The 13,006-nt window shown below is 38.6% G+C and overlaps 1 protein-coding gene across 1 annotated transcript in view; it reads left to right on the top strand.

Moving 5' to 3' along the window:
* The window catches only part of LOC107725550 (plasma membrane calcium-transporting ATPase 1-like), a 32,870-nt gene that overhangs the window by 12,328 nt on the left and 7,536 nt on the right, over positions 1–13,006 (top strand). The window contains 8 exon segments of the mRNA XM_016534831.1: positions 5,344–5,499; positions 5,602–5,859; positions 6,073–6,198; positions 7,364–7,525; positions 8,153–8,191; positions 9,545–9,700; positions 10,137–10,351; positions 11,708–11,950. Coding sequence (XP_016390317.1) covers positions 5,344–5,499; positions 5,602–5,859; positions 6,073–6,198; positions 7,364–7,525; positions 8,153–8,191; positions 9,545–9,700; positions 10,137–10,351; positions 11,708–11,950 — 1,355 coding nt within the window.

Below are 13,006 nucleotides of genomic sequence, written 5' to 3'. Positions count from 1 at the left end.
TTTTCGATTCTTTTCTTTTTTTTTTTTTTTTTTTTTTAATTGTTTATTTGGTTGTTGCAGCCCTGTTTGTCCCTTTTTGCTCTCCCACTGTCTCTGTTTACTATTTCGCACTTTCTTTCATCAGAAGGGGGGTGTGAGCAGGTGTATATAGTCTTTAGGGTAAGATATAGAAAAGTGCAGAGTCAGTGTGCAGCCCACAGCTGCAGCTCCAATGGTTTATTACCTCTCTGTAGACATTAGGTTTAATCGCTGGCCTGACCTTGATTGAACTCTTGGGGGATGGGATTTTCAGTTTGATCCCAGATTAAAACGGCACCATGTCCATAGCAGTTCTCTACAGGCTCTTTGAGATGCAATTCTCTCGTGCGTGAACACGCAAGGGCTGCAGACCAATATTTCATTGTGTCTGCTGGGGGCTTCTGGCCAGTGTTTCCATGAGAATACTTCACTAATCTATTTAACATGCAGGCTTGATCAGCACTAATTCGTTTTTGGCATTTAAAGTCAAAATGTAGCACACATTCCTGATGGAGAGCTCCTAAGGGAACTGCCCTCTCCAGTATTAGTGTCTTGACCCTTAATTAGTTTTGCTTCTACACTGAAGAAAATGTGAAAAAGGGTGCTTGCTAGGATGTTCTGGTTGGTTACTATTCCAAGTTTGTGATATTCTGGTAGACAAGGCTCAGGATGCTCTTTCACTCTAAATCTATGTACTATTATTGCCCATTTTATAGTCCAATCGCTTAAAGTAAAAGCATTTGAGGTATCATTCATGCCCGTACCACAAAATATTTCTGTATGAACAATAATAATAGTGATGATTGCGTTAGCGATAATGTTGCTCCTAGGTCTTAAACGTATCTGACACTTGGCATCATGAATAATATGTTTGGCAGAGCATCAAAATCAATCTTTCAGTCTTAATAATGCGGTAATTCAACATGTCTGATATGTACGGCATGTTTGGATGCTTATATGTAGTGTCACCTGCCCCGTCCTGCCCTCACAAGGTCTGACTTTTATTAGCAGGCGATGAAATACTGAGTGATTGAAACCAAAGCTTACTGTGCTGTCTGCAATCCAGAGCTATACCTTTGTCATGGTGTCAGTGGAAATTATAGCGTCAGTTCACAGCTCAAATAATGGGGTCACACTGATAGCATCAATATGACTACTAAAAATGTGTGTATTGTTTCCTGAATAGACTGTCTGAAACTTGGCCCATGCTGTGCCCGAGCTTTATATACCGTGTGCATTGTGCATTAGTCATAGAAGAATAGTCTAAGAATTTTCCCCCTAGATATTCTATTCAGTGGCCAGACTGATAGAGGGCCCTGTCACTTAGCCATTCTTGCTACGCGGCACACGTCTAACTGAGATCGGATTCCCACAGCGATCCGCCAGCTTAGCTGTGCCCTGTTCCCTCCGCTTCACAATAGCACGCTGGCAGGCAGCCCTGCTGTTATGATATGTTTTACAGCTTAATCAGATCACTCAGCTTTGCCATAGGAAATTAAGCAGTCATTCAAGATTACAAGAGCTTTGACAATTGAAAAGGGATTTCTAATTAGTAAGTAGGCCATTTCTCAATTTCGTAGCAAAGCTACCACTAATCTTTCTACTTTCGAATTTAACTAGTTACTTTTTACAGCTCTTTTGGGTTCACTTTAAATCGTGGCATTATTCTCGTTTTATTCGGGTGAATCTTTTGAGTCTGTATTTATGCTGGCTGGTTCCTCGAATCTGTTGTATTACACAATTTGCATGTGTGGACACGAGGGATGTCTACTGCAAATTAAAGGCGAGCGCTCAAGATTTGTTTTAACTGATGGGATTTTTAATTGAAAGTGCTACTAGTATACATGACTCAGCCTCTTGTGGGCCCTAAGGACAAACATTCCTGGGGCGTTAAGAGTCGTAAATGAGTGTTAAATTCAAGTTCGCTAAATGGTTTAATAGAAATATCTCTAAAGGATGTCTCAGAAAAGACTAAACTTCTTAAATCAGGTGGGAGGTGATGTTTGTTAGGTATACAACCAGCCACAAGCTTCATCCAGTACTTAAGTTATACTACGTATGACCTGGGCTCTGACACATAAGTGTGTTAAAGGTGAAGTGTGGGTTTTCTAGTGCTTTCTTCTGCCTCAGTTTCATTTGTAGGTTGATTTCTATGAAAAGTGTGAACTCTGAGGCACAGAACGACACTCAGGGCTTAAAGTTCTCCGGCACTGTGCCAGATCTCCGGCGTGCAGCGTTTGGCTGCTGGAAAAAATAGTTCTACATTTAAAAAAAAAAAAAAAAAATCTTGTTGATTGATATCACTTTCGATGAGCTTTGTAAACAGCTCAGAGTAATCATGTCATCTCCATAAAACGATATGATTGCCAGAACAAATTTACCGGGAGTTTTAAAAGGTCCTGTTCACACATGATCTATTAATGGTAACTTACCGGTAATTTACCAGTACTGTATGTGTGAATGGGGTTAAACTCTTCCTCTGCATATGCCGTGAATTTCAATTGCTTATCGTTCATCTGGAAAAACAGTGTGCATTATCTCACTAGATTTGTTTTGATTACCAAAATAATCATTAGTTACAGCCCTAGATTAGTTAAAATATTTCTAAATACAACTGCGTTGTTTTACTTTTTGTAATTAAGAGACAAATATTTTGTCATTGAAAATTTCTTAAAAATAGTATTAAAATATTGTCTTGTTCTAGTGAACCAAGTATCTGTATTTTGTGTGTATGATACAGCTTTCATTTATCAGGTCAACCATATATTCATTTAAAAAAATCAGTATAAATAAAGAAAGCAATAACTTTGCCATAGTATCCTTTCAAATGTTAAAGTTGCCACAGTCAATGCATGCTTTGCATGTGCTACCCCGCCCCGCCCCCGGAAAAAAGTTCAGGCTCAGGATTTTTTTTTTTTAACCCCTGGACACTACAACATTAGCTCAAACAATATTGGAAGTTTGAAACTGAATTGTATAGAACAGTAGTTCTCAATGGCAGTTGCCATGTCTGGTCTAGAGGCACAGAAATTACACACTTCACCTTTAAGTGTGGCTGCACCTGTCAGTAATATCCTTCTGTCTCTTAAGCACTTACTACAGGTATTTATGAATGAGATCTTAGTAAAAAATTTAATATTGCAACTAAAATTTAACCAGCATGCTAAATAATCGGAGCTAAGTGGAACGTTGTGTTTGTGAGAGAGCAAATTATCAGCAATGGCTTTGTACATGTTGTAAACTGTATATTGAATGGATTGATGAGCATAGTTATTTATTATTTAATGTTTTCTCTTGCCTTGTCTAGCTTGTTAAATATTTATCAGATGCTCTGTTAGTAATGTGCCCTGTTTCTTTTATGGATTAAGGCATTAGAGATGAGTAAAAAACATTTTCTTTTCCATAGAGGCCCCTGTTTTTGTGACTTTTAAGGTCTCAGGTTAAAGTAGAAATTGACCTCAGATGATTTGGTCTCTTTTGGGAAACTGCAAAAACCTTGGAGTCTTTGCAGCAACTAGCGCTAACACTACTTTTAGGTTTACAACCTAAAACACATTAGCAATTTCCAGCAATCACAATGGTACTTCTGCTCTCAGTGAAGTCGCATGCAAATGAATAATTAGCTGTCTAAATGCCCATGTTTGGCTAGTCTTAGAAGGTTTTTTCCCCCTCTTCTGTTGAGTTTAATCTTCCCCTCAGTGATGTTTACGAGTAAATGTGTGCAAGATCTGGAGTGAGAGTGGAATTGAGATGTGTACTGCAGCATAAATGCATTTTTGACAGAGGCGTTAGACCTGACTCATCTGCTCCTTAGCCCACTCTCCAAGCAGGGACACAGAATGTAATCCTCAGCCTCAATTTCCACACTACACAAGCCTGGATTTAATGCACTGGCGTTGAATCAGGAAGAAGTTTTCAGCAGTTAGCTACTGTTCTTTCATCGAGAAGTACCTTTTACATAAGTACAAGCAAACAAAATTTAAATTTAGTTTGATTCATTGTTGGCTTTGCTTCCTTAGTAACCGATTTTGACCTGATGACTGCAACACCTGAAGATTTGCCTACTGATCATTCAGGGTCTGTGTACATGTCGTTGCAGAAGTGATAGTTCAAGTCATAATCTAAAATGCTATTTAAAGCTCATGTCACCAAGTTTATAGTGTAAATGCAGCCAACAAAAGTTTTTTTTTATTACTATCACAAAGATCATTCAAAGTTCAGGTTATTCAATAAATGTCCCCTAGAATAGAAGCCAATAGAGTTAGAGAAATATTTAAGCAACAGTGAAGACATGATGAATCTGCAAATCTAGCTTTATAATTTTTTCTACAAGTAATTTGATGTAGAATTTACTTATTTTGCATAGCAAATTGCTAGAAATAATTAAAAAGAAGCACATTGAGTTAAACATGAAATGAACATGAAATAGTATTTTCTTGTGAAACATTCTCTAATAATCTTTGTTTTATTCACAATTTCAAAAAGTGTTGGTAGAACTAGCAGCAAGAAGGTCATAGGTTTGAGTTTTATGAATCCATATGCTCTCATTTACATTTATGCATTTAGAAGATGCTTTTATCCAAATCGACTTATATTGCATTCAAGGTGTACATTTTATCACTTCATGCATTGCATTCCCTGGGTATCAAACCCATGACATTGGAGTTCTTAGTGCTGATGTTTGAGCTACAGGAATGCCCATATACATTGCCTTGAATGCAATGTAAGTAGCTTTGAAAAAAAAATTAATGCAAATCTCGAAGACATTGTAGTTGTCCAGACAAAAAGCTATTTTGTTGTGTGCAGTCAAAAGTTGAGTGTAATCCAGCAGCAGAAAGGTGCTTTTGAGACCGTGAGTGTTAATATGCAGTGAAACCTTCAGCTCATTGGGAGAGCGCAAGAGCCGAGCAGCTCTATGGCTTTGCTGAGTAATGTGGAGGATGTTGTCATGACAATAGGCTCTGCTGACCAGGCTGCTCTCTGGTCTGGCAGGCAAACCATCCTGTTCAGTCACACGTACACATTCATTCTGACGCCCAAACACTAGATGCATAAACAAGCATGCATGCATGCTTTTCGTCCACATGGCTCATTCACCACAACTAGCCATCCCTTTTTTTGTCTGTTAACATGTGGTGATTGTGAGTGAACTGAATGCACACACCATGACTTCTTTGAATACCTACTTTGAATATAGAGAGTTATTCAAATGGGCAAGCCAGAGGACTGCTGTTAAACCAGTGCATTTGAATGGTTCCTGAGAATGACCGCGTACAATGTACCCAGCGTTTGTTTTTGTCCTGTCAGTTTTGGCATTTCAAGTAGCATTTGGACAGAACTTTATACCTCCGAAAAAGCCAAAAACCTTTCTTCAGTTAGTATGGGAAGCATTACAAGACGTAACATTGATTATTTTGGAAGTGGCAGCAATAGTTTCTTTAGGCCTTTCTTTTTATAAACCTCCGGATTCAGAAAATAGAAGTGAGTAACCAATTTATTTCCTTAAGCCTTATTTATAGTTCATGATCTCAATTTCAGGTTGTTCTGAGCTGAGTTTAATTTTATGTTTGTTTGTGTGTGTAGATTGCGGGAATGCAGCGGGTGGAGTAGAGGATGAAGGAGAAGCTGAGGCTGGATGGATAGAAGGAGCAGCTATCCTCCTATCTGTTGTTTGCGTGGTGCTCGTGACGGCCTTCAATGACTGGAGCAAAGAGAAGCAGTTCCGTGGCTTACAGAGCCGCATTGAACAAGAGCAGAAGTTTATGATGGTTCGGGGAGGGCAAGTCATTCCAATCCCTGTGGCCGAGATTGTCGTAGGGGACATTGCACAAATTAAATATGGTAAGCTGACATAAATTTGCAGAGAACTTTCATTTCCTTCTTAGAGGGAAAATCATGAGTATGAGTGTGGCGTTTAAAAAATGTAACTCTACCAGTCTTACATTTCACTGGTGTTGAGTAATTATTACCTTTTCCTGTATAGTCACCTTGAAATAAATTCAAAAGCTGCTGACGGTAATGTACATTATTGTGATGGGATACTTTCTTCATCAGGTGACCTCCTGCCTGCTGATGGCATTCTCATCCAGGGCAATGACCTCAAAATAGATGAAAGCTCTTTAACTGGAGAGTCTGACCATGTGAAGAAATCGATGGAAAAAGATGCTGTGCTGCTGTCAGGTGGGACATGAAGTTACAATCGACAGCAACTGCAGCAACAGGAACGTTTGGCTGCACGATCCTGTAACATTTTAGCATATTCTCTGTGTCGTGTCTCGCCTCTACCCAGAAGTTCAGCCAAACCAAATAAATGTCCATTGTGGGAGTTCAGATGTTTGCTATGTAGGACCTGCTCCCTCTCAGCGAGGCTATTGCACATCTTCAGCTAATCCCATTTTATGAAAGCCAGTTGATCCTCTGATAGAATGACATTGCTGTGTGCTATCCCAGAGGAGATGCGGGGGGATTTGTGAGCCTGAGCGGGCACTTCTCCAGCAGAGCCTGCGTTAGCATGCTGAGTCTACCCCAGCAGAAACCTCTCCCTGACATATTTTTCATAGACCCCCTTCTCAAGCTTGAACAATTATCAAGAGCTGTATTAAAGCCCATTTCTGAAGGCCAGAAAAATGGCCTCTCATTTCACTTTAAGGGAAATGAGAAAATACCATTGCTCATAGAGCCCAATGATATATCATTGATTTGAAGACCTGCCTGTTTGAGTCTTCATCCTGTTTAAAGGCCTATTCACCCAAAGGACGATAGCTATAATGATAACAAAGATATCATTTTAAAAATCATTCTAAATTAAGAAATATGGAGTCCACATCACAACTCTAACAGTAACAACAGTTGGAATCAATTTAAAAATGACTTTTTCCAGATGACGAATGTTAAAAACACTGACAGCCAATCAGAATTCATCCTGCTTTAAAGAGCTCAAGCATTTAAAGTGGCAAATGTCATAACTGCAGCACATGCTTATAATAAACAGAGCATTATTGTATTCATGTGGACCAGGGTCAGAAATTAACTTTTACATTAAGAGGCAATATTTGGCCCTGGAATTGATTTTCAGTGACATTTTACCTTTGTTACGGCAATTTTTATAATCACCTTATTATGTTTTTTTTTTTTATGTCAAAATACTTAAAACCATCTTTACACCCATGTTTTGAGAGCAAGTTTGGTAAACCTGTTGTTTTGAAAAAAATAACACTCTGGACAACTAATTATTTGTCATAAACTGAGCTGTGTGTGCTTTATATCCAGTCGTGAATATATTGGCACTAATATGAATAGCTTGTGCTTCGTCTGGCCCTTATTCACCTCATCTTCCTCTCTGCAGGTACTCATGTCATGGAGGGCTCTGGAAAAATGGTTGTCACTGCTGTCGGAGTTAATTCCCAAACTGGAATCATCTTTACGTTATTGGGGGCGGGAGAAGATGATGAGGATGAGGAGGAGAAGGAGAAGAAAAAAGAGAAAGAGAGAAAGAAAGAGAAGAAAAGTAAGTTATCTGTATTATTCTGCCTCAGAAACTAAAATAGACCAACCAGTGGCCTTTTCAGTCTGTAGCTACTGTGGCTGCAGAGAGATGAATTGAATAGGCTGCACGTGTGTGTGTGCTCCAGCATTCATGAAAGTGTGCTTTTGTCAAAGGAGAGATATTTTTATATTTTTTTAATTTAGAAGTATTCTTCTGTCTGAAGCAATGACTCGTAGAAAAATTTTACGATTTCCTGTGCACTCCATTAACTAACTGCCATTTAATGCATTTCTGCAGCCCGTGGCTCACGTGTTGGGTCTCCAAATGAGTGCCTGCAAGATACATGAATATTTCAGTACTTGCAGAGGTTGGGCCCCAAGTTGCTGTTCAGTGACTGTGCACCTCATTGCAATTTTGTGCACTTGTGGTCTAGCCACAGCAGTGGATTTAAAAAAACTTCATGAGGTCGTGGCACACATCTGTTCGTAAATATTCGAGGGCCTTTTCTCATTCTGCTAAATCAAAGAAAAGATTTGCATAATTGGAAATATGTTTAAATGTGCGCTGCACAACCGTCGCTTGCATAATGGTGAATAATGAATAAATTAGTGTTTGTTACATGGTTTATCTTTCTCTCTTTTACTCCAGATAAAAAGCAGGATGGCTCTGTGGAGAACAGAAAGAAAGGTGAGTAACCCTATTGACTTAATGACATAATGAACACCATATTGGCTTAGAAGGCCAGCCTCTTACATGCTGCAGTCTGCATTAAAAACATCGCCTTAACCCATTAGTGCTATCGGATCTTCATTAAAGCTTATCCACACAAGTGTGAGGTGCAAAGAAGTGTGCATGTGTGAAGCTTTGAGAAGTTAGCCTGTTTTCTGGAGTTTGATTATAACACTACATTCAAAAGTTTGGGAGATTTCAAAAGAAATACTTTTATTCAGCAAGGATGCACTGATTCGATCAAAAGTGACAAATCAGCATATTAGAATGATTTCTGAAGTATCATGTGACACTGAAGATGGGAGCTTCTGAAAATTCAGCTTTGCCAACACAGGAATTAATTACATTTCAAAATGTATTAAAATAAAAAACAGAAAATCTTTTAAATTGTAATATTATTTCACTATATTACTGTTTTGATCAAATGTAGAAGAGACTTTATTTAAAAACATTAACAATTCATACTGTGCAGCTATGTTCAGATATCCAGATATCTGCACCTGTCTCCCTGCAAACCTTTTATCATCTAAAATCACCTGCCCAAGCAGGAAAGAGTCCACAATCAGGCCGCCCTGTGTTCAGAAACCAATTCTGTAGCGTTTACTCTAAAAAGCACGCCTGTGTTTACTGAAGCCCCAGCTACAGATCGCCCTGCCAGAAATGAGCTCTAATCCACCAGACTAGCAATACAGCTCTGTGAGTAGAGCGCAGCAACACGGCATAGTAGAATAGCAGTCCCACATCGCCCCTTACCCCCCGCTAATTCAAACGCAGTCGCATTACCTCACATCACACACCGGTTAAATCCTGCACACAGGCCGACTGCGTCATGCTACAGCAGCGATAGGCGGAGATGCCCTGCTGCGTGCTTGTCTGTATGATTGCACGCATGCCGAGTTCTTTGTTTGTGTGATGTCACCTCACTGGCAGGCTGTACTTTCAGCACGCAGAGCGACGGCCTTGAGATCAGGATAAGTGTGTGCATGTCGTCTTTTATAACCGATAGTGATAAGTGATGGACTGGACATCTGAGTGTGGCGATGAGGTTTTATGTCTCCTAAGGTACTTGGTCACATGGGTTTGCATGTGGCTCCTAAATGATCTTGAGCTGTTTTCTCGGACTGTAATAAAATTATCATTCATTTATAATCACTATTATAATGAATTTATTGGCTCACTTAATTATATTTGTCACGAGAGGGGAACCACATTTTAATTCGAAAATGCTTCCTGTGGTCCAAGTGTGGAGAAAATCATAGTCACTACTCAAATTCACTGCATATTCACAGTTTTCTTTTATTTTATTTGTAGCTAAAGCCCAGGATGGTGCCGCAATGGAGATGCAACCTCTAAACAGTGATGAAGGGGCTGAGGGCGAAGAGAAGAGAAAAGCCAACTTGTCAAAGAAAGAGAAATCAGTTTTGCAAGGGAAACTGACCAAATTAGCGGTCCAAATTGGAAAAGCAGGTAAGCATGGTTGCTTTGAGATCATCTGTTATGCTAGTGCATAAAACTTAAAATAAATGACACTTAGATTAGAAGGTAGATGCATTTAAAATGTATACTTCTCTGGGAAAACTGGCCAAATATATTGATGACTCTACTCATCTGATGAATCAAATGCTCTCTAGAATGAGAATCCCGCCCAAGTACCTTCTGCAACTAGCAATAGGTTCGTGACTGTGACATAGCTAAAGTCTGTTAGCGATTTCAAAAAGGATGTCTTGCCAAACTTCTGGTTTCAATAGAAAATATTGACAGAATAACACAGGACAGAAAACTGCATTTGTCAAGCGACTTTCTGAGCCTAACAGTCAATTTCACAGCGGTAATGGTTTTTGCTGGGACCTCAGATTTGTGCAGCATGGGCTTTAGAGGTCTTAATGTATGTGTTCCTGTGCAGGTCTGGTGATGTCAGCCATCACAGTGATCATCTTGGTGGTGCTGTTTGTGGTGGACACTTTCTGGATCCAGGGAATTCCTTGGGAAAAAGAGTGCACTCCCATTTACATCCAGTTCTTTGTCAAGTTCTTTATCATCGGTGTGACCGTGCTGGTGGTGGCCGTCCCTGAGGGTCTTCCTCTAGCTGTAACCATCTCGCTGGCTTACTCTGTCAAAGTATGACCCTGCATCTTCTGTTTAAATGTTTATGGTCCGTACCAGTGGTCACCAACATGGTTCCCAGTGGGCACCTGGTAGCCCGCATGGAGTCTCTGAGTCGCCCGCCAAGCACGTTCTATAAATAGTCTAAATTAGCGTCGGCCGATAAATGATATCATATCGAGATTATGATCAAATTTATGTTAATAATGATGATAAGCTCAGGACATTTTTACTCAATATGGATTAACCACAACAGAAATAAATGTTACAGCAACCAGTCAGTGCATGTCGCTAATAAGTCTGCATGTTCTGTGTGTCTGTGTGAATGCGTGGAGTAGTTTCATCTGATACACAAACTCAAACACACGTGACTCGCGGTGTTTTCAGCGTCTGCGTCTCAATATATGAGGACATAAACGCATGCACTTCATCTTCAGAGCTGCTCTGAGAGTCACTTCCCCAGCTTTATGCAGTTTCATTTGAGAAAAAATACTGTTAAATACACGCTGAAACTAAAACTAAAACTGAAAGACCTTCACGACAAACCGTCAAAATAAAAGTCCGGTTTAACTTGAAATTATATGACTGAATATATTACTACTGTATACTACAATGCAATTCTCAAAGTAATAATAATATTATTATTTTTAAGGAATATCATACAACCAAGTTATTTTTTATTATTATTAATTTATACAGTTCTGTTGTGCAGCATAATGTCTGATCAACAAAAAAAAAATTATAAAAATGTTTTGTTGTAAATTGATTTTCATTTGATCACATTTTAAAAGATTGATTAAATTGTTAAAGTTTTATTAATTCATTTCACTAGACACCATTTTTTATGATAAATTTGTACTGAATCATAAAACACGGAATCCATAAGAAATCAAATGGAAAACAGAGAATTTAGGGAAAAATAAAATGCATTTTTGCATAAAATGCAAGATATCAAGATATTAGAGCGAAATATATATGTATATATGTGTGTGTGTGTGTGTGTATTGGAGTATATCAAACAAATAGCCCTTGAGACTATTTTATCCCTTCAGGGAGCCCTCACTCATAAAAAGGTTGGAGACCCCTGGTCTGTACCGACCATCTTGTGACATTAGCCCTCTGTCTAGACTTTGTTAGTCAATACAGTACATGTTGATCCAATAATCATATGAATTGCCATATCTTTATGCATCTATCAACTTCCCCTTGTTGCCGTTAAAGTAATATTACTTCTCTGGATTTCTGCCATTTAATTGGGGATTAGTGGACTTTAATGTTTAATCTTGCGCTCAATCTGTTTATTGTTGATCTGTCTGTGTATCACCCCCCTCCCTCATTCCATCTCAATTTTTTCATTGTTTTACGTTGCAGAAAATGATGAAAGACAATAATTTGGTGAGGCATCTTGATGCCTGCGAAACTATGGGCAATGCCACAGCCATCTGTTCGGATAAAACGGGGACTCTGACTATGAACCGGATGACAGTTGTTCAGGTTTTTATCGCTGACAAGCACTACAAGAAAGTCCCTGAGCCCGATGTAATTCCTGCCAGCACCATGGACCTGCTCATACTGGGCATCAGTGTCAACTGTGCTTACACCACCAAAATCATGGTGAGTCCCTTGGCAAGCATAATATATATATATAATTATTATAATATATAAAATAACATATTAATTAAAAGAGAAAATGTAATTCATTATTGAGCATTTAACTACACAGATCAATCTCACCAGTGTTGTTATTCTTAACTAAACCTATTAAAATTATTGTTTGGCAAATGAATTAAAGCTAAAATATAATATATTACATGAAACATAATAACAAACAAAATAACACTGAATCTCACAAGCTTTAAGTAAACAACACAGTTATAGCTCTTAGTTAATTTCGAGTCAGACATGACTGAAATTAAATAACAGCAGACCATACTACTATTGATTTGGGCTGTTTTGGCACAATGGCTGAATAAAATACTGCACAACACCTCTAGGTGTTTTAATGCATATATTAGTTTTTATGTTGTTGTTTTTTTTTACTTTTATCTTCTTTTTCAGTCCCCTGAGAAAGAGGGAGGCCTGAATCGTCAGGTGGGCAACAAAACTGAATGTGCCTAATCCATAAGAAATCAAATGGAAAACACAGAATTTAGGGAAAAATAAAATGCATTTTTGCATAAAATGCAAGATATCAAGATATTAGAGCGAAATATATATGTATATATGTGTGTGTGTGTGTGTGTATTGGAGTATATCAAACAAATAGCCCTTGAGACTATTTTATCCCTTCAGGGAGCCCTCACTCATAAAAAGGTTGGAGACCCCTGGTCTGTACCGACCATCTTGTGACATTAGCCCTCTGTCTAGACTTTGTTAGTCAATACAGTACATGTTGATCCAATAATCATATGAATTGCCATATCTTTATGCATCTATCAACTTCCCCTTGTTGCCGTTAAAGTAATATTACTTCTCTGGATTTCTGCCATTTAATTGGGGATTAGTGGACTTTAATGTTTAATCTTGCGCTCAATCTGTTTATTGTTGATCTGTCTGTGTATCACCCCCCTCCCTCATTCCATCTCAATTTTTTCATTGTTTTACGTTGCAGAAAATGATGAAAGACAATAATTTGGTGAGGCATCTTGATGCCTGCGAAACTATGGGCAA

This window comes from Sinocyclocheilus rhinocerous, unplaced genomic scaffold, assembly GCF_001515625.1.
Source record: "Sinocyclocheilus rhinocerous isolate Xijiao unplaced genomic scaffold, SAMN03320098_v1.1 scaffold153, whole genome shotgun sequence".
NCBI classification, from domain to species: domain Eukaryota; kingdom Metazoa; phylum Chordata; class Actinopteri; order Cypriniformes; family Cyprinidae; genus Sinocyclocheilus; species Sinocyclocheilus rhinocerous.
This window is presented reverse-complemented; position numbering and strand designations above follow the sequence as displayed.